The sequence below is a fragment of the Thermobia domestica genome, chromosome 1, assembly GCF_964235325.1.
Source record: "Thermobia domestica chromosome 1, izTheDome1.hap1.1, whole genome shotgun sequence".
NCBI classification, from domain to species: domain Eukaryota; kingdom Metazoa; phylum Arthropoda; class Insecta; order Zygentoma; family Lepismatidae; genus Thermobia; species Thermobia domestica.
This window is the reverse complement of record NC_137454.1, coordinates 325,594,195-325,616,698: the sequence shown is the minus strand read 5'-3', so window position 1 is coordinate 325,616,698 and position 22,504 is coordinate 325,594,195. Positions and strand designations below refer to the sequence as shown.

At 34.2% G+C, this 22,504-nt stretch overlaps 1 protein-coding gene across 6 annotated transcripts in view; it reads left to right on the top strand.

Annotated features, from left to right (window-relative positions):
- Window positions 1-22,504, top strand: part of ss (aryl hydrocarbon receptor spineless) — a 424,929-nt gene that overhangs the window by 197,231 nt on the left and 205,194 nt on the right. For 4 of the 6 annotated variants that reach the window (XM_081729337.1, XM_081729347.1, XM_081729327.1 and 1 more), the window contains exon 3: window positions 17,133-17,174. The exons of the other annotated variants lie outside the window; for them this stretch is intronic. In XM_081729337.1, coding sequence (XP_081585463.1) covers window positions 17,133-17,174 — 42 coding nt within the window. The remainder of the gene's footprint in view (window positions 1-17,132; window positions 17,175-22,504) is intronic. 6 annotated transcript variants of the gene reach the window in all.

The window sequence follows — 22,504 nt, the reverse complement described above, 5'->3', positions numbered from 1 at the left end:
TTGATTATTATTCTCTTTTCTTTGATTCCCATTTACTTGATTGGATGGCAATTTATCGTCATTTTTCACCACTGAAGCTATATGAAATGTAGATTTACAGCGTAACGTGGAGTATAAACCTCATAAGCTCCTTCCGGTAATCAAACCCGGATCGCATCCACCAAAGACGTATCTAGCAACGAATGAGTTCATATTATACTTTCAGTATTATATTATAGAAAGCCAAATCTGGCGAAAGATTTATTATTCGTTTTTGCAAATAGTGAAACTTCTTTTGTTGCCTCATCTCGAAGAAAATCACAAATATGAAACTTGTATTTCGGATAAAGAACAGGCAAATGCCTAATTACAGTTTTCCATCATTGTATGGTAATATACTTTAAAATGCATATATAATGATATAATAATATGATCTCAAATGTATCGTAATATACTTTAGAATACATATATAATAACATAATAATATGAAAGCAAAATATACATTAAAATACACATGGTACGATACACAGGATACAGCAAATTTATATAGAATGAAAATTTTGTTTATGACTAAAAATATCTATGTTTGGGTGTCTTTGTGATATTATACAATATACACATTTTTCTGACAGGCGATACATCCAATACATTAGTCCTTTGCACTTAGAGATGGAATATGCCATTATGGGGTCTCGTTGCTCTATGTAGGACGTGAATTTTGATTTCTGATAACAAATATTCTGAATCTATTGCACTTTGACTTATTTTATTAAGAAAGATAAAATGAAATGAGTTCTCCTGCTTTCAAGAGATTGTAATGAATATTTGTTTCGAAGACCTTCGTAGTTCTTAAATTTTGGATATCCTGTTTCTTTATGTCAAAAAGAACACACATTTATTTTGAATGTTTTCGATTTTGTTTATATGTTTCTTACTATTAGAACCCTATTATTATTATTATTATTATTATTATTATTATTATTATTATTATTATTATTATTATTATTATTAATAATAATAATAATAATAATAATAATAATAATAATAATAATAATAATAATAATAATAATAATAACAGTGTTCAGGGTCCACGCCGATTTTCTTAGCACGGTCCAGGCCGAAACTTAATGCGGAAGCCGATGATGTAGGCCAGAATTCCGTATCCAACATGAATAAATGATTTTGTCCCAACTTTGACTTCTTTATATTGATGATAAAACTATCTCACTATGAGTGCAACATCAATAGTAGATAGTCGTTTTATTATCTCCAAACGTTTTGAATCCTGAGAACGAATTAGAATTTGTAAACTTGTTACTTTTCCTGAAAAGCCACACTTTTTGAGGGCGATTGTCTCACTTGCCCCATCCATAGAATCTTATTTATTCTATTTCTGGACTCGTAAATGATTTGAAGTTGGTAATATTTGAGAGGGAGCAGGAAGTGGATTCAGCTAGCATGGATTCGATTTAAGAAGAACCATAATAACTTTTCTTTATATAAGCGGCTCGGTGCAAGACAATGACACATAGATAAGTCTCTCACTTTGGAATAAACTGGGAAAGGAAGTTCAAGATTCCCATTCAATGCAATATAATAATACATACCAAACAAGCTTACCCCGCCATCTGCAGTACCCTCCCGAAATTAAACTACCTACATACTCTTCTTGGTCTGATCCCAATCCATTCCACCTAATAACTCAATTTCATTGCAAGTAACGCTTATCGATGTCACATACAAACATTTCGAAAACTTCCAGTCGTTTTTAATCATGTTTGCGGAATGTCCATGTTTCTACAGTACAATATTCCACACGAAGCATTTTATGAGTTTTTTTTTTCTCAATTCTTTATTTAAGGTCCCACAAAACAGACTTTTCTTCCTCTGAAACACTTGTTTTGCCATAGATTTATTTTCAGTGAGGAAAATACTAGACAATTAATTTTAATTCACAACAAAAGCCATATGACGCGATATGACATGTATGTTGTGACCTCAATTCCAGACTTAAGTCCCGTAGACCTCCCAGTCACATCAGCCTTGAATTGGTCACATACTATTCTTTGTTAATTATAACGCAAACAGCCATTATGCCTAAAATCGACACAGCGTATTATGAGGTAGTTCACTGTACTATATTTGGAGAAATATTCATTAAATTGTGATCCCTTCTCTAATTTTGGCACAAAAATGTAATTAATCTACAGAACATCTTTCTACTCCTTTCTTTTAATTAATAGATCTTTTCCTTGTTTTTTCTTCTTTTATTATTATTTTTTGAAACAAAATCATTCTGTTATTAAGTTACTACAGGATACGTTAAAAAAAAAGTTGGATTTTGCGAGACAAGGCATGAAAATCATAATTTTTACACTATGTCAGAAACTTAATGTTTCCAGCAATGGCGTTGATTAATGATTTATTACATTCACGGATAACATTCTCCCTTTTTTCTAGTTTTCTTGTCTTCCACTTTTTTCTTTAATGTAAAATGAAAAATATATATTTTAGTAATAATGTTAACAAACTAAAATTATCTTTCACGTATCTTTTAAATGGAGAGAGTAATTCCTTTTATAATCGGCAAAGACCAAACCAGTTGAGAATGCTCCAAGAGCATTACGAGAACGAACTTAAAAAGAATGGAGAGATGGAGCGGGAAGGATAACTGTGATTGTTCCTATATGTAAAAGTAAGCATTTTTATCCTCACCTTCTTCTGTTTCTTGCAAAATATCATCTCTCTATGACTTACGGTACCCGAGATATAGCTTCTTAAATCTCCCAAAATTCGAACTTCTTTGGCCAATATCTGGGGACGGTGGCCAGTTGTCCAGTAGCCTCCGGTTATTATTTGGTACCAAAATATTCACTATCCTCTTATGTATTGATCAACACTAATATGATCTCTATAACTTACGGTTCCCGAGATATGGCTCCTTAAATCTCCCGAAATCGGAACTATTTTTTGGCCAATATTTTGGGAACGTTAAGTCACAGAGAGATGATATTGGTGTTAATCAATACCTAAGAGAATGATAAACATTTTGGTACCGATATTAACTAGTGGCCAGTGACCAGACTAGTGGCCAGTTAGACAGTAGCCACGGGTTACTATTTAGTACTAAAATATTCAATATCCTCTTAGGTATTGATCAACACCGATATCATCTCTCTATAACTTATGGTTCTCGAGATATGCCTCCTTAAATCTCCGGAAATCGGCGATTTTTTGGCCAATAGCTCTGGAACAGTAAGAGTGACTCGAAAAATTCCACCATTTTCTCAGATAGTTTTTGGTGCACTATCGAATGGAAGGCTCAAAATTGAAAAAAAAAAAAAATCTCAAATAACAAACAGACAGACATAGAGTATTCAGTGATGAACTTTTTAAGTTCGTTGAACATTGAGAAATAGCATAATGATAACATCTTACATGGATGTTAAATCCAGTTTTTACTTCCATCCGTAGGCAGTAAGACAATCAGTTTCCTATCCGTTTAAAAAGTACATTGAATCCTGGTACAGCCCATGACTTATGGTTATGGCGGAGCAGACGTCTTATAGCTGTGTTGTATGAGGTCAATATATGAACTCTAATTACTGTTAGTGTTATTAGGTTGTTACCCACTACTGTTAATAGATTGGCGCAAATGAAATGTCTGTTTCGACTGGTTAATTTCAAAGGCCAAAAATTGAAAAATAGAATATCTGGTTAATCAAAATATATGCCGTCTGCATTCATACACTTTTGCTATTGCTTAGCCAACTATTGAATTCTATGACAAAAGAAGTCTGGAATCCGCTGTCCGAAAAATTTCTCAACCGCACTTGGCACCGCCCAAGCAGCAGGGAAAGTGTTCCCTCCCCAAGAAATGAGCGAGAAGCCGGAACAGGTGGCAGTAAAAGGGAGAGAATATTTTCCACTTCCATAGTGTTTCTTAAGAGCTCATCCGAACATGAAGTTACTTGGTGCTCCGGGAGCTCATTTCGCAATCATGTGCCACCGGAACTAAATTTTACAAATCAACGGCGAAGGGTATGTTTATTCACCATTTCTGTCCCAAATGCACTGTTAATGCTTCTCGAAGTTTGCTGTGAGAATGTCTCACTTTGAATTTGTAAAGAAAAATCCCTCTTCTTCTACATGGCACACTTTCATACAACCCTCTTGAACAACGCATTCATTCCTGACCGTTTCGGTACCCTAGCCTGTTTGTTGGACCTGTACTGAGTTTGTGACGTGAGACTCGTGACACTAGTGTATCTCTGTGTTATATTGCTGAAGTGAGTTTCCCATCAGGACCAGATGTCAAAGTGGATATTTCATTCGCACCTAATCAATATTTTTGGCTTTTTATGCCTAAGTTCACTACCTCTTAATTTAGTGATATAAATAAAATGAAATGTCCAGTTTTACGTCCCATGCTTATGCTGTTTGGGCTAGAAGAGACAGATGAAACTGAATTACTGTGAAATATTTGGTAGAATGAGAAACTGGGAGGAAACTGAACAACCTCGGAAAAACCAACAGACATTATGCTGTCCACCATAAATTCACATGGTCTAGAATAAAATCAAATACCCTAAGAGTGAGCAACCGTTTTCTATGACGTTGGCTATTATTATTATTATTATTATTATTATTATTATTATTATTATTATTATTATTATTATTATTATTATTATTATTATTATTATTATTATATGAAGTTTTTAGACGTAATTCAAGTCTACACTTCATATAACAACGATTTAATGCAATTCTTGTATGAATTATGTTGTGATGAAAAATAACATGCGAAAGTACAAACTACATTCCCTATGAAGGAATCTTAGTATTCGTCTGAAAGAGACAAAAGGCAAAAAGAGAAAGAAAGATTTTTTTTAATATCATTTTTTAAGGGTACATGAGAAACGCCCCGAGGTCGATTATGCTGCCCCTAGCGGCTACAAATGAAAGTAGAATCCCTAGGGCGAGTCTTTCCGAAATTTATAGCCCAATCTCCCTCTCTCTTTTTTTCAACTTCTCTTGCTCAGAAGAAAGAAAGAAAGAAAAAAATCCTCTGGGAAATAAAACCCGTAGTGTACCTGGCCAAACATGAATCACCAGCAGGGGTAATGAGTTACTTACTACAAACCTTAAAAATGCAAATGAGCGCATAAATCAGAATGTTTATATAGAGTACACCTCATCCCACTGTTTTCCGTTGCTTGTTGTTTGCATATGTTGCTATGGTAACGCTGAAATAGGAGGCTCTTCACGGATGCTTTTTTTTCTACTGTTCTGGTTTTTCTCTCTTCCCAGGGGCGGCCCGAGAGGGAGGTGGTGGAGTTATTATGATGGAGCTTAAAAGGAGCTGCGGATGATAGGTAGCTTCGCTCTTGCAACAGAGAATAGAAACTCTTTTCTCTTTCTCTGCGTCACAACAATGGAGGGCGTAGTTCTTGGGTCTCTTGTGCTAAAGCTTTGATCCGTCAACTAAATCCGAGCTGCTATATTCGTAAATATAGCACAGCGCAGTGAGAGTCCTTCTGTGCTATTGTTATCTTTATGAATTAGCAACGGTGGATCTTGTTGAAGTTTGTAGCTTTGCAAAGACAAAAGAATTTGCGAATTATTTCTACCATCATTCACTCGCATGTAGTTTGAATTATTTATATTTTAGCCCTGTAAATACACACTGAGGTCTGGCCAGTGGTGTACGTAGAGATTCATCAAGGGAGTTTCATGCTCTCAAGTTCATGTAATTTCAGGTGTTTGTCTACATAGCTTAATATGATCAAAGTATATTTTTGTATTATATGTTGCTCAAGGGAGGGGTTAAAATCCCAAACTTCCTTGCATACACCACTGAGTCTTGTAGATCCTGTAGTCCTTGGATGATTTTACATAAAGTTTGAAAATGATTGATAGGACTAAAACTGTATCACTAGTATTTCTTTGTCTCAATGTTGGAAGATGATAAATAACTTAACTGGCTCATCTTAGCTTTGCTATCTTAAATAATTTCAACTGGAAAATAAATCGCTGAACGAAACAACGTTTATTTTCAAATAATAACTGTGTGACAGTTTCGCAAACTAACTGAACATTTAGACACTTCATCAGACACTTAAGTTCTACCACTTCTGGTTTGATTAGAAGATTAAGGAATGATATGGAACTTAATCTTACTGCAAATAGTGAAGTTCTACCACTTCTGGTTTGATTAAAAGATTAAGGAATGATATGGAACTTAATCTTACTGCAAATAGTGAAGTTCTACCACTTCTGGTTTGATTAGAAGATTAAGGAATGATATGGAATTTAATCTTACTACAAATAGTGAAGTTCTACCACTTCTGGTTTGATTAGAAGATTAAAGAATGATATGGAACTTAATCTTACTGCAAATAGTGAAGTTCTACCACTTCTGGTTTGATTAGAAGATTAAGGAATGATATGGAACTTAATCTTACTGCAAATAGTGAAGTTCTACCACTTCTGGTTTGATTAAAAGATTAAGGAATGATATGGAACTTAATCTTACTGTAAATAGTGAAGTTCTACCACTTCTGGTTTGATTAGAAGATTAAGGAATAATATGGAACTTAATCTTACTGTAAATAGTGAAGTTCTACCACTTCTGGTTTGATTAGAGGATTAAGGAATGATATGGAACTTAATCTTACTGCAAATAGTGAAGTTCTACCACTTCTGATTTGATTAGAAGATTAAGGAATGATATGGAACTTAATCTTACTGCAAATAGTGAAGTTCTACCACTTCTGGTTTGATTAGAAGATTAAGGAATGATATGGAACTTAATCTTACTGCAAATAGTGAAGTTCTACCACTTCTGGTTTGATTAGACGATTAAGGAATGATATGGAACTTAATCTTACTGCAAATAGTGAAGTTCTGCCACTTCTGGTTTGATTAGAAGATTAAGGAAAGACATAGAACTTAATCTTACCATAAATACTAAAGTTCTATCGCTTCCGGTTTGAATAGAGGATTAAAGAAAGTATATGGAACTTAATCTTACCACAAATAATAAAATTTCACTACTTCCGGTTTGATTAGTGGATTATGGAAGAGTATGGGACTTAATTTATCCACAAATAGTAAAGATCTACCATTTCTGGTTTGGTTAGAAGATTGAGGATGGATGTGGAATTTAATCTTAGGATACTAAATTTATATTATGTATATGTAAAGACATTTTTACTATATCTTACTGTTTCGACAAACAGACAGACAGATGGACATAGACATTCTGTAAAATTTCTCATACATATGCACAGAGATGTACGCAGGGAGTAGGCCCTGGGGTCTGGACCCCCTTTCTTCCGAAATCCCGACTTTTCTGTAAATTTAGTCTAATTTTAGAGGTAATTTTACACAATTTTAATGTAATTTATCTTCATATTGAATTTGGACCCCCTGAAATGATTTGGACTCTCCCCCTCCCCCACGAAATAAACTTCTGCGTACGTCCCTGCGTATGCATAACATAGTTTCCAAGTTTAAATGAGAATAGTGTTGTAATAAGCTACAAGAATAAGAGAAGAAGTAATATTATAAAGTTTCAGCTACAAAACAACTTCACTAGTAATCATCTTGTTTATTTTGTTTTCTCACGACACACACACACAAAAGTGAAAAAAAAAGGCAAAGAAAAAAGAAAAAATAGAGTTAAACACAGTTGCTTGGTTGTTAACATTTTTACCCCCCCACCTTTCCTATGACCTACCCTTACTTCAGTGTCCCTCCACACCCTATATGATCGATCTCCGACCTCCGTCAGAAGTAGAAAACCATATGTTCGCATTAAACTTTCAGGCAGTCCACATCAAAAGTCAAGCTAAAGCTATCATTAAGCACAAAATAAGCCTATTGACGCATCTCTGAGTGAGATGATATGTAATTAAGGGTTGCCAATGCAGCTCATTTTATAGTAAGAACAACACTCTTTCTCCCGCTATTGTCTTACATGTTATGGCTGACTTGGGAAAATGTAATTAGAAAATATATATTATTTCCTATTGTATCTGTTAGATTAAAAGAAAGAGAATGAAAATAAACGATAAAAGGATTTAAGTAATATGGACAAGGATGAAGGGAAGTGTCAAGTATAGAAGTTGAAGGGTTAGTATTCTAGTTAGATGCCTATTTTTTACTGCCCAGATAATAATATTAGGGAAGATCTTAAATATGGATAAGAAATACCTAGGTAAAAATCAAGGATAGAAATTGTAGAAGATCTTAAAAAGAAATAAGATAAAGGGAGGTCAGTTCTGGGAGATCGAGATGTCTACGGGAGTCCAAATTTTCCCAGTGAAGGTTCTGAAGGAATTCAGATATTCGCTATGTCCTGAAAAAGGAATTTCCTTCGGCATTCCTGTAGGATATTTCTGGGCTCTCTGCGAGATAATAACAGGACAACTTTTAGACATGCAGATATAGTTCAGTGATTACACATGTCTTTAAAATCCAAGGGAAAACCTGTTCATCTTCCTATTATCCTTAATGTTTCTACTGGGAGTATCAATCTCTCGGGACAAGTATGGGACATTATGTACACTGTGAGGCAAATGCTTGAAATGAGGGAATGAAAAATAATAATTTAACAAGAATTTTAGGAAACCAAAAAATGGATCGAAAGATTGCGATCTTGGCCAGGAGACACAAAATTTTTGAACAGCCCCTAAATTGAGACGGAATAAGTACATCATACTGAGTTAACTGATAGTTTGGGTTTGCCTACATTATATGTAGTTCTCCAGATATAAGGAATACAAAGGAATACAAGAAAATTTTTGTGGGCCAATGATTAGTTTTCGGATCAGGGGCCACAATATTTTTGAATGGCTCCTAAATCGAGTTTTCGTATTTTCTACGAAATAAGCAATCACACTAAGTTAACTGATAGTTACGGTTCGGCAATACTGTATGTAGTTCTCCAGATATAAGGCCTGTAAGAAAATTTTTGATTGAAGTGTGTCGGATCTTTTGATCCAAAAAGGAAATCATGTTAATTTATGCATCAGTCTATCCTGAAATGTTATATAACCGTGCTCAAGATATTTGTAATGTTGGTTGTATAAAGACAAGGGGCACAATGAGAAAATTCCTTATACCCTACAATAAATTATAAACATTTCAGCACGTAACGGTAATTCATTATGATAAAACAAACAGTCACGCTAATAGATGTCGCTAAGTACGCTACAACTTGCCTGCCTGACACTAATAGATATCGCTAGGTGTGCTATTACTTGTCTGCCTGATGCTAATAGCTATCGCTACGTACTGGATTGTTGTATATAGCGAATTCCTTAAATAATTGCATAAAAACTGTGTTATAGAGTTTGGAGTGGTTGATAAGCGAAAACCAAATAAATAAATAAATAAATAAACTCGTTATACATAAATATTTCGAGAGTTTAATCTAATCATGATTTTAACATATAGAATACAACGGGCAGAAGCTTGGGTGCAACTAGTACTATTATTTTTTTTTTAAAAGAAGATTGTAAATAAAGGAAATATTTCTAAAATTTTAAGGAAAATCATGATGGAGGGCAGTGTAGCTCAGTGGTAGAGCGCCTAACATACTGCTGCGTGGGGTCCCTGATTTAATCCCCGGCTAAATTTTTTTGGTGGATAAGATCATGTCTGTGGTGTTTCTCGGGGGTACTCCCCGTTTCCTCCCAGATTCTCATCCAACCAATTTTTTCATCATCGTTCACTTGCCTTTTAGGCTAAAGGGCATAATCGTGGGACGTTAAACTAAAGGATTTTTATTGAAAATAATTACGTGTCTATAATATTCCTGATATGTTCGATTGCACGAAAACAACGATGGTATACCAGCATATTTGACAAACAAATTGTAATTTTCTTTCTCAAAATCTTACAAGTTGGTGATAAAGAATTATAGCTTGATTATTAATCATATTGTTTTATTAGAATTTCATAGCTGCTCATAATATGTGTTATTTGGGATATAACTACCGTAGTATTTGGCAACCCTTGCTTTGATATGCACATTATATTTTAATCTTGTGTACGTATACATATGAAAAGGGTGTGAGAGTTAGTGCGTGTGTCACTATATTATGTATGTATGTATGTATGTATATGCGTATGTTTGCCGCACCCAACCAACTGCTGGCAGCCATGTTACAAGAAGTGACGTCACACCAGGTGAGGGCACCTGAAATTCCCACTGGACCAACTTCCACGGCCAGGAATATCGATTACTCGCAAACAAATGACACGACCCGGCCGGCCACGAGGGAAAGATGGGGAGGAAAAAAAATAATAGTCTCTGAGATATGAAATTAGATGAGCTTCTCTGTAATTAGTATCATTTCATCTGTCCCCTCCCTATACCTCCCCCTCCCTCAAACATAATTTTGTTTTGTAGTAAGGGTCTCTTTCTCTCTCAGAATATACCTAACTAATTTCAGGTCTCTTCTTTTCTGGAAGTAAAATAAATGTATATATATGAAGTGTGGAACAATAGACTAGAAGACCGAAGTAACAACTGGTTGTAGAATATTCCGATCCGGGTTCGAATCCTTACAGAAAGCCCAAGAAATAATAAATCTATCTTCTTTGTGCTGAATGGTTGTGATTTGGAGTATGAAACTGAAGATTCTAATTGTAAATATATTGTGTTTGTGAAGCTCTTATCAGAATGCAGGGGCCGCGGTGGCTCAGTGGTAGAGTGTTCACCTCTGGTGCTTGGGGTCCCGGGTTCGATCCCAGTCCCCGCCAAGTGAACTTTGTGGTGGACAAACACCGTGTGCGTGGGTTTCCTCGGGGTTCTCCCGTTTCCTCCCACTTTCTTCATTCCACCAATTCATTCATTACTCATCATCACCGTCTCCTTTAGCCTAACCGGCATAACCGTGGGACGTAAAACTCAAAGATTTCATTTCATTTTTTCTTATCAGAATCTAATAATTGTTGTGATAATGCTTATGCTACCATTTACACATTGTTGGTTATGAGTCTTATCTTCTACCTCCATAATGTCACTGTACAGATTAGGCCTAAATGTCAGCCTTATCGACCACAAATTTATTTATTTATACATATTTCTGGATATTACGGGCATCTACATGACCTTAAGCACGTCACATATAAGGACTGATGTCCCTAGGGAAAGCACACTATCCAGGAAAGAAGAAACGAAGCGGCTTGGGATCTGTAATCTAGGTATTATCCAGGCATTTGCCTGGTGTAAATAAGGAAAAGCTTCACTCATGATAGCTGGCCTGGTAAAGCTCTTACACCTTTTCAAACGAGTGCCCACACCGGAAATCGAACCCAGGACAGCTACTCAAACATAGGAAACACAATATTTTAAATATATTAGTATTACCATATTTTCATCTGAATGCTATTTATAAAAAGAAACATGACTGCGTCAAACTAATTTCTAATAATAAGCAGTGACGCTAATATATACGCACTGCCTGATAATAGATGTCGCTAGTGTGCAAATGATTTGCATATTCAAATCTATTGTGACGATTCAATTGTAACTTAAGACTGCAGTGTTTCAATGTCTTTATTTCAAACTAGATAGTGATAATATTGAACATGAATGTGGTTTGCTTTTTATTATCAAGACGAGGGCCCTAATCATGTTTAAATTTGAGCATTAATGTTTATGTAACCGCAGGTTAGTTGGTGGGAAAAGATAAAACTTAAATGTAAACTATTGGCAGGGGCGGATCCAGGATGGACTTCTGGGAGGGGGCGGTGGGTTGTAATACTGCTACAGTACTTAGTGCTACTTTTAAGAGCTCCAAACTCTGGGATGGGTTTTATTTATATACAAAATAAAAAAAAAACTTTCCTCTTTTGAAGGGGGGGCAATCGCCCCCTGGATCCGCCACTGACTATTGGTGCTTCTAATTAAGTACGACTTTATCCGATAGTCTACGGGCGGAAGAACTATTCATCTTAAACCATCATTTCATAATGGAAGTATCCTTTAATTTATCATAAAATTTCCAGCAAACACTCATATACGAATAAATCTATATATATAAAAGAGAACGCACAAATCCTTTGTCCGCTCATCACGCTAATACGGCTGAACCAATTTCTTTTATTTTTGGGGGGTTATTAGGATTTGGACCCTAGATGGTTTTTATCATATCACTTTAATTTTCAATTACCAGTGTCTTGAGATAATTGACCATTCAGGTGTCCATTACGTACAAATCCTTTGTTAGTTCATCATAGGTATAAAAATAAACGTATTTATATGCAACCCGCATGACCGTGTCACTCGGCGGGTTAACATAAATGACAGGCGATATAATGTTAACATTAGTGCAATCTACTATGGTTTTTATCATATCACTTGAAAGCGAAAAAGTAAAAATTATCTAAGTAACAAAGTTTATTGCGTTCCGGGGTGACCGCAGCGAAGCGGGGCGGGTTAACATAAATGACAGGCGATATAATGTTAACATTTACTGCAATCTTCTATGGTTTTTATCATATCACTTGAAAGCGAAAAAGTAAAAATTATCTAAGTAACAAAGTTTATTGCGTTCCGGGGTGACCGCAGCGAAGCGGGGTGAACGCTGCTAGTACATATATAAATTTCGACTAATACATGGTATGTTAATACATTCTTGACTCTTTCAACCGTAGCCATAGGTATACAAAAAACTTATATATCAATCAGTTTCTTCCTCTAACCATTATTTATCAAACATGGACAAGCTAAATATTTATAACATTTTCAGTCTCACATACAAAGCAATCATGTGGCACCCTGTAGCGTAGTTGCTAATGCTCTCCTTACATCATGCGAGTGGTCCCGAGTTTGATTCCCGGTACGGATACTAGGTCGAAAAAATTTAAAATTTTTCTCAGGCTAGCCATCCTGAGTGAGGTTTCCTAGGTTTTCCCTCATTTACACCAGGCAAATGCCATGATGGTATCTAATATATAGGTCCCAGACCGTTCCTTTCCTTTCATTTCCTTTGCTGTGATAGTGTGATTGCCGAGGGACTTCATAAGTCATACGCAATGGGCTAACATGGCCATAGATGCCGAAAAGTCCTGAAGTATAATTTCTACACAAAGCAATCATATAACAGTAAACAGCTTGAAGTGAAATCTATTTTTGGCATTCTGAATCCATATGAAAATACTGTTTCTCGCTACCTATTACCGCTTCTGATCAATAAGAATCAGTATTGTAAAATTCTATCGATTTCCGTTTTAATAGGCAGATAAAACAGAAAGAGAATACTTGTTCTTGCAACACTGAATCCATAGCTGAAAACCGGTTCTTGCTAGCTACGACCTTTTTTACTCTATAGTGATCAGTGTTGAAACCGGAAATGATAATTTCTATCGCTTCCGGCTTGAATACAGTGGCAGATCTAGCCAGGGATGGAGGCCATAGGCCCTCTAGTTTTTTGAATGACAAAAATAATTTAAGCTATTATTTATAATTTGAAAATTTATAGTAAACTCATAAAATATCTATCATAGTCTAGCTGCCCTCCCAGTTTTTACTTCTAGATCCGCCACTTTTTGTATAGAGGGATAATGGTTGAGATGGAGTTTATTTTTTTGTAGCTAAATCCAAAATAAAAAATGTTTCTCGCTATTTCTTAACCCTTTTTGTACTCAAATATCACTTAACGGACACACCAACACACAACATTTCCCATACCTATGCATAGCATAGTTTAGAAGCCTAAAACCAAGAATTTTGCTCAGCTCTACAAATTATGAATCTCGTGCCTTATAATTGGTCTGTTGTCGTATCACGACGATCCAAAACAAACCACTTTCGTTGTGTTGGCGATAACGTAGAATGAACGAAAAATAATTTCTCAAGATCTTTGTCTTTCTTTTTAACAATGTCCGCGCGAATGAATAATGAGATGGCTTTTCTCTTCGTTCTTCCTCGCCTTCTTAGAGCAACTTCTTGCACAAGAGCTTCCGGGCGCATTGCAAGGTGTTTAAGGTATCGCCTTATCGACCACACAAAGCCAGAAGAATATTTCATTAAGTTATCTCTATGGTCTAATTTAAGAACAGATAACATAAGCACCGAAGCCTATTTAGCACCCGACAAAAATATTGGTGGTTTCCGCTCATCAGGCAGAACCACCGAGAGAGGGCTCTGATGGTGTTGGAACAAGGGCGTGGTGGCCTCTTGTATCAGCTGAAGATGATGCCTATGTCTCGTACCATTGAATATAAACATACTGCTTTTTACATCTTTCCTTTCTTTATGGGCTGAGCAAAGAGAATAAAACAACAGAATACGTACTTTAGCTTCCATTATCAAAGACCGCTTAAACCGCGCAATCATCATTAAAGGGAGAATGTAATGAGCGTGTGTGTAAACAGAAAAGAAAACGCAAAATGAGAGTGAGGACTGTTCAATAAAAGCTGGGACTGATTTTTCCTTAGCAATTACATTTTTTACTACGTTTTATTTATAGTTATTATTACTATTTTTAAAAATAAAAGTTTTTATTATATTAATGTTTCCTATATTATTATCTTGGAAGTTTCGCAAAATAACTTACAAACGTAAAAATAGGTTTGCTTATACGGAATGAACCACAAAAAAAGTGCTCCGAAACAGAAACAACTGTATTACAAGTATGACAGTTATTTCAGTAAAGATTTGGTAACATACCGGTACGTGTCGTAAGAGGTACACTACTTACAACATTTCTTACTGTACGTAAGTATGCTACTAAATCTTTATTGAAATAACAATAGCTAATAATGGTTCTTTCCGTCTCGGACTACTTTTTGGTGGCTTACCCTGTATTATTATTATTATTTCCTTTCGTAAGATAAAAATTGTAGGCAAAAGTGAGTTCTGCAAAACTGGAATATAAAGTGGTCAATTTTAACACGAATTCCATTGTTTTTACACATAGATAACAATAAAACAACAGTTTTATTAGCTCTTCGTCTCAGCGATCCCGAAAACTATGGAGTCGATACTAATATCGGTCATTTTCCATCATTTTTCAATTTTGCTTCTTTCCCCTCTCCTAAGTTGCACCGTCAAAGTGAAATGATAAAAAGCCATTCCAGGTCCAAAGCTCATCTATGTTGGAAGTTTGATCGACATCGGTCGGGTGGTTCAACAGTTATTAAGTCACAAAAATAGTCATTTTCATTGTTATTAATGATAGATTTATGATTATTAGTAATTGTTATTTCTTCAAATCCATCTGAATATTTGGCGAACCAAACGAGTGCAATTCAGTTAATTGAAATTATATTGCATATCAGTGATTAATTGTCGCAAATGAAACTGTTCTGCTATTGTTATCCATTTCAACACTGGAATTTAACAAAAAAAAAAAAAAAAAAACTGGAATTTGTGTTAAAATTGACCATTTTATGTCAAAGTCCTCCAGAACTCACTTTTCCTATAGTTTTCAACTTATATATGGTGGTGTGTGTGTGTGTTTTTTTTAAATTCCTATTCAAATTGACATAAGAAATTATATTTAATTTTCTGTAATTTAAATTGTTTGTAGTAAAAGTGGTCTTACTTTCAATATAATATGTAAGCTACCTTTGTATTACACAAATGCGATTTTATAGAAAATTCAATTACAACAGATGTTTTAATTTGTTTTACAATTATCCGGATATCTGTATATCCTGATCACGTTCAAAACTCATTAATCTGGATAATTGTTAATATACATAGATAAAGTTCTATTCAAAGTTCGGAAATTTTTGAATGAGTTCTTACGGGAATATAAGAAAAGTATTAGTATTACGTTCATTTACAGTCCACGGCAGTTTGTGATACAGTCAGCTATATTTTCATTTTTGGAATAATTTTATTTTTGGAATCTTTTAAATGAAAGTCGAATATACTGTATAGCCCTACTTTATGGTGCATAATTTCAATATTTTTATGTTAATAGTGCAATCTTATTTTTCTGTCTATAAAGTTACGTATTCACAATTGATATTCTCTGCTTAAACACAGCAAAAAATGCTGGTATTAAACCACGGTTCAGGTGTTATTTCAACACCATCATCGCTTCCTAGAATATCACAAATATCTAATAACCAAGTGATAGTCTGTATTAGTTGTTATCTTTCCTATATGCTATGCTGTATATTAGACATTAATACCAATAAATGAAAAACTATATTTGATATTTCCTGTACTACTTAACGAAAATTGTTTTGTGTGCATATGAATCTTCTGACATCATGCGTTCTCAACATCAAGAGGAAGTAGTAAATAGATTATCTATTAGATCAACACTGTCAGTTATTAGATATTTAGAATATCTAGGAAGATGACGTGTTGATGTTGAAATAACACCTTGATAGTGGTAGACAATTTGAACCGTTTTAACACTATAATTTTTTGCAGTGTAAAGTTAGGTGTTTTCTCCTGCAATATTTTTTTAGAAGTATACGCTGCTCATTGTTAATTGAATTAAACTAACATTGGGAAAATATACTACAAAGAGAGGGGGGTCACTGACAAATGTCGATGAGTTCGGATCTTTGAGAGAGCCATGTAAAAAAAACTTTAAAAATGTTCTTCATTCGGTTGTGATTTTTTTCAAGTTTGAAATTTCCAACGACGACAAATTAATCACAACTTTTCTACATATTAAATTAAACAAGATTAGATTTTAAAAATGTATATTCACCAACTTTCTAAATGATCTTTGATAATAAGAATAAAATTTAGTCTATTGATAATACATGATTTCATTGACTTTTAAATTTAACTTGTTAGATATTTGGGTGGCTCAGGCGAACATAGTACTAGGCCGATGAAATTGACTGATTAGGTGGAATGGTTGGGATTGAACCATAGACCAGTATGTAGGTAGTTCAGTATCTGTAGATGGCAAATAAAGCTTGTTTGATATGTATCATTGTATGGGAATGTTGAACCTTCTTTCCCAGTTTACTCGAAACCTATAAAATATATCACTATGTTTCCCCGAGTCCTTCATTTTTATTTTTTTTTTAAACGGAATTAGCAGTATTGAGGCCCATGAAATCTGTGAGCGATCGGCCCTAAGTATTGATAATGACTATAATTTTTAAAAATAAAATAATCTTAAATAACACCTTAATTATTTTCATTTTGATTTTAGGTAAGACATCGCAGCAACCGGATACTTCTTATTATTATGAAGGTATAGTAATATCTTTTACCTACTAACACTTATGCATGAATTACTATTATTATTATTATTATTATTATTATTATTATTATTATTATTATTATTATTATTATTAAAAACCTTTTTTCATTCGCACCGCATGGGACTACCTACAGCACGTCAAGCTTTATTCCAAATTATCCTATGCTCAAGAAATGTCTTAAATAAATATTTCTGATTATGAATTTTATACCCCATTTTGTTTGGGCATTGTGTATACATGGATCCTCTACTTTGTTTCTACAAAATCGAAATTAAACAGTATTAATGGGTCCCGTTTCTGTTACGTATTCAAAATTTTGATTTGCACATTTTGAAAATGCAATGTACTATATTATAGGTATATAGTGACCATTTAAAAAAAAAAGTCGCCAAAAATTTAAAGTTTTATAAATTTTGGTATAGTATTTTTTATAATTTTTGTACGTTATGTTAGAAACATCGTACAAAATAATTTAGAAGTCTATAGGCCCAATCACAGTTAAAAATGTAAAAAAAAGTAATTAAAATTTTACGTTTTGTGTTAAAACTTATAATTAACAAAATTATTTTGTTACACTAATACAATTTATATAATTTTGACTAACATAACTTTTGTGCAACTTTTGATGATCCGGGCAAATGTTACTATTTTGTACAAGTTTAGATGTGCTAAGATAAACTCATCAAAACAATAAAAAGTATATATTTTGATTGTTGGGGGTTAAACAAAATACAAAATTAAACTAAACAAAAAACAACAAATTATTCTAAAAAACATGTAGTCAAAAGTTATAAATAAATCATCATTCCAATAAAAATGTCTTAATGAGCTTTATGTTGAAATTTAAAGTTTTTAGCTAAACTCATATTACAAAATATTAGTTAAAAGTAACTTAGTTAAACTCATATTACAAAATATTAGTTAAAAGTAAGTTAGTTAAACTCATATTACAAAATATTAGTTAAAAGTAACTTAAATATCTCTATTTAGTGAGTAATCGCTTTAAAATCCTCGTTTAAAGTCATATTGTGTCGAATCAATCTTTTAACAAGTGATTTTGTACTTTCTAGAGTTTTACAATATTGATAATGAAGTACAATATAAGACGTAATATTTCAACTCCATAGTGATGTGAATATCGCTGAGTTTTGAATGAAATCATATACTTGGTTCTATCTACTCCAAGGGGCATCAAACATTAGGAAAAAAAAAATTAAGTTGTTAAGGTTTCGCGACTTATACTTTTCTTTTGGAATAATCCTAAAAATGACGCATTTTGATTGTTCATTTTACGATTCGCACCAATAACTAAAACACTTCTCAAAAAAATCTTCCTGGTCAAACAAAAGTAACAATCATTCTTAATGTTTTTGAGGTACAATATACATGTAACTTTGAACATTTAATTGTCACTTTTGCTCATGTATTTGCACTGATGCGATTATGTTTTTCCTTATACTTGACATTTCCTTCATGTTTTCTCAAACACGGAAAGACCCCACCAAAGAAGAACATTAAATAACGATTGTTTTGTTGAAGGTCGAAATATGTCGAATCCAACATAGGAACACTGTTTTTTTTTTCTTTATTCTTTATTTTTGCTTGAAGGACAATTTAGTAACCTTGCTGAAAACGACCTTAGTAAACAATTTTCATTAAACATAAATGGCTGTTGCGTAATGATTCGCTCTATCTATGTGTTTGTGTATATACATATACAGTATATATATATATATATATATATATATATATATATCTTTTTTAAAAAAAATCTTCTGGGAAGTTCTCAACGAAGAAAAATAACGTACAATGTACGTAAAACAATAAAATGCTGCCGTATTTGCTTAATTAACGAAGAATATAATAGCCTATATATACTGTATTGTATAATACTGTACGAATACTGTAGCTATTATTAGCTTAGATAAGTTTAAGAAATGTTTTTTTCTTTTCTTAATATGTAAAATTATGTAGATAAAAGTTCTTCTCAGAGAACGTACAGAAGAAATTTTCGATTCTTTTTTGTTTTTAATTTTTTATTTGCTACTTGGTTTTCCCTCTTCTTTTTTGAGTCATTTCTGAGTGATTATTTTAATTTGCATTTAAGAGGCCTAATCCGACTAGACGTGGCTATTTTGCAACAGGGAGTTACTTGAGCTCTCCCGGCTTCAGGCTCACAGTCCTATATGAGGTCGAAGCTCATGATATTTTAGGCTCACACTGTCTCGAGCCATCAGGCTGGCTATCCCAAATGAAACTCGTGCTCACTGTCTTTGTTGGGTTTACGCTCAGGCTCTGGATTGTCATCCACTTTTAGGGTCCTCGCGCTCAGTGATTAAGCTTGAGCCCGGAGAACTGGGCTCGTAGGCATAGGCGGCCAAAGAGGCCAGGGGGCCGGTCCTACCACTGGCCCACGAAAATGTATACGTATAGCAAACGACGTATATTAAATACCAGAAATTATCAAACTTAATAACAACCATGGAGATGCCCCCCTAGAAAATTTTCTTCGGGCCCCACTGCTCGCAGGTATGAACATGTCTAAACATGCATGTAGAGGCAGGGGACAGAAGGCGAGACAACTAGAGGATGAGGCTAACTTAAGTTGATCTTAATATTCATACTAGGGCTATTTTCATTTTAACCTCCGTTAAACTACCAGAGGAGAATCGAAGATAATGAAACGGAGATAAGACAAAGCTCTTCGGTAGACATCACATATCTCTCACACCGATAGACATAACCATTTAATCATTGTAAAGTAGTGAATATGAAAACACACCGACCGCAATCGAAGCACCCACCAAGTGTGACCCACGTGATGTAATTCCATGTATCCAGCAGTCTACTGAATTCTTTGAAATTCCAAGATCAGATAGCTCAGAAATCATAATCTATGTCTTTCATGAACCACATGATTCATGCGTTCATCAAGCTCATGTGACGGTATAGATTTTCCTCCTTAGCCAGTCTCATCATGTACGTCGGTAAGTCTCTTCGTACTCTGTAACACTCTTGCACACACAGCCATCACTTATAAAGTTCCCATCGACATTACTGATTCGACAATCAATTACAGTTGTATTTCGATCTTCTGCTCGAGAAATTAAATTATATCACTTAGTTCACACTTTGCGGGTGCTTCGATTGCGGTCGATGTTTTCGCGCTCAGTACTTCACAACGATTGAATGATAGAGTCTATTGGTGTGAGGGATGGTCGGCTCCCAATGAATACCTTTGTCTTACCCCCGTTCCGTCATTTTACGTGGTTGTTCATCTGGTACCTTAAAGGAGGTTGCAAATACATGCATACGAATAAACAACTGGAAGTTTCGTAAGGGCTGAGCCCTTTCTGACCACCTTCTAGCTACGAGTCTATCTCTGAAACCAACAATGCAAAATGCTTCAATAAATTTTAGAAACAATACTTCAGAATAATTGCACAAGATATGTATCAGTCTTTAATATGGAGACGAACTACTTTTTTAAGTTTTTAACAATAAACTAAAGTTATGGGAGAACAAAATCGTGCTCTGGACTTTCTCGGGGTTCTCCTATTATTTATTAAATCGATCACTTTCATTAATCATCCATCTACTCTAGCCTAAAAAGTATTACCATGGGATCAAGAATATGGGGTGAGTACTGGGAGTCTATACACTCCGATCCCGAAACTTTGACTTTTATGTAAATTTAGTCCAATTTTAGGGGTGATATTACAAATTTTAATATGATTTATTCTCATTTTGAATTTAAACCTCCCAAAAGTCTTGGACCACTCCTGCTGTTAATTCCTACATACGTGAGTACGGGCGACTATAAAATTTCATTTTCATTTCAATAAAAAAAAAAATTAAATAAAATATTCAATAGGCACATAAGGGGTATACATATTCAACTTATCTATCAGATAATCACTAATTAATTTAGAGACAAGCATCATTTAATTCAAATTTTGGAAAAGTTTTCATTTGTCGTTCTATTCTCAAAGAGTTTACAGAAACAGTATGTAAACCGAAAGCAATAGAATTCAATCACTTCCGGTTTTTATATTGATCACAATAGAATAAAAACGGTAATAGATAGCGAGAAGCGGTTTACTGCAATCATTGAAGCGTCCCAAGAATACTTTTCATCTCGATTCTTAACTCTCTACTAAAACCGGATATGGTAGGAATCTGCTATTACTGCCGGCTTCAATATTAATTAAGAAAATATCACACCATACAAACCAAATCCTTCATGCGTTGTTACTTGTTTCTTTAAAAATTAATTACAAGAACAGTATATGTCGTACATAATCTTCAAAACTCTAGTGATATTGATCAAACTTGTAACAGAAGTTGATCTCGACTTACTTGTTAAATATTTTCTTGTGTAGCACTTAGTTTCTGAGTTATGGGGCACTTAACTTGGGGCTCGGATCCTACAATAAGCTACAAGTTCACTTTTCATATATATAGTCTTGGTGCTGAAAACAGACTCTCAGTTCCAAATAAAGATTTCTAATTCTAGAATTTCTACTTTCCGGAATCCGGAGAGTAAAATCAGAAAATTCCGGAATTCGGAAAAATTAAGGATTTTGAAAAAAATCTGGAATTCGAAAAAAATCCATAATTTGCAAATATTTCGAATTTAGAAAATTCTGGAATTCAGAAAAATCCGGATTTAGGAAAAATTCCGGAATTTAGAAAATTGCGGAATTTTTCTAAATTCGGAAAGTGAATTTTACGATTCCGTAAAATTCCGAATTCCGGAAAATTTTGGCCATACCTAGTTCCAAGCCAATCAACCAAACCAAACCAAACCTCTGCCTTTTTATCTTATCCGAAGCCTAGAACATTCACGGAAAACGAACCCATAACCACGCACATAGAAAGCAGGTGGTTGATCATTTGGTCATGCAGGGGCATAGTACAGGCGTCGGTGTTGAATAATAGTGAATACTGCAATTGTTCACATCTTCCCATATCTTACACCAATTTGAACTGAATTTTTCCTAATTTCCCTTTTACCTATGTATGGCCAACTAGAACCAGAATTTAAATAAGTTTATTTACAACAACTACCTTTCTTAACAACAAGCAAAAGGATTAAAATTAAGAATAATTTAATTGTTTTCTACTGAATGTTCCGATATAAATCAAACTTCTTCCACTTTCTAGTCTAAAAGAAGACAAAAGACAAGAGGAAATAGGCGTTTTATGATATACGATAAGATTTGTCAAAGATTATATCAAGTTTCTTGTGGTTAAATTAAGTTTTATTCAGTAGCAGGTGCGACCGTAGCTAGCAGAGGCATTTGAAAAATTGTTATCT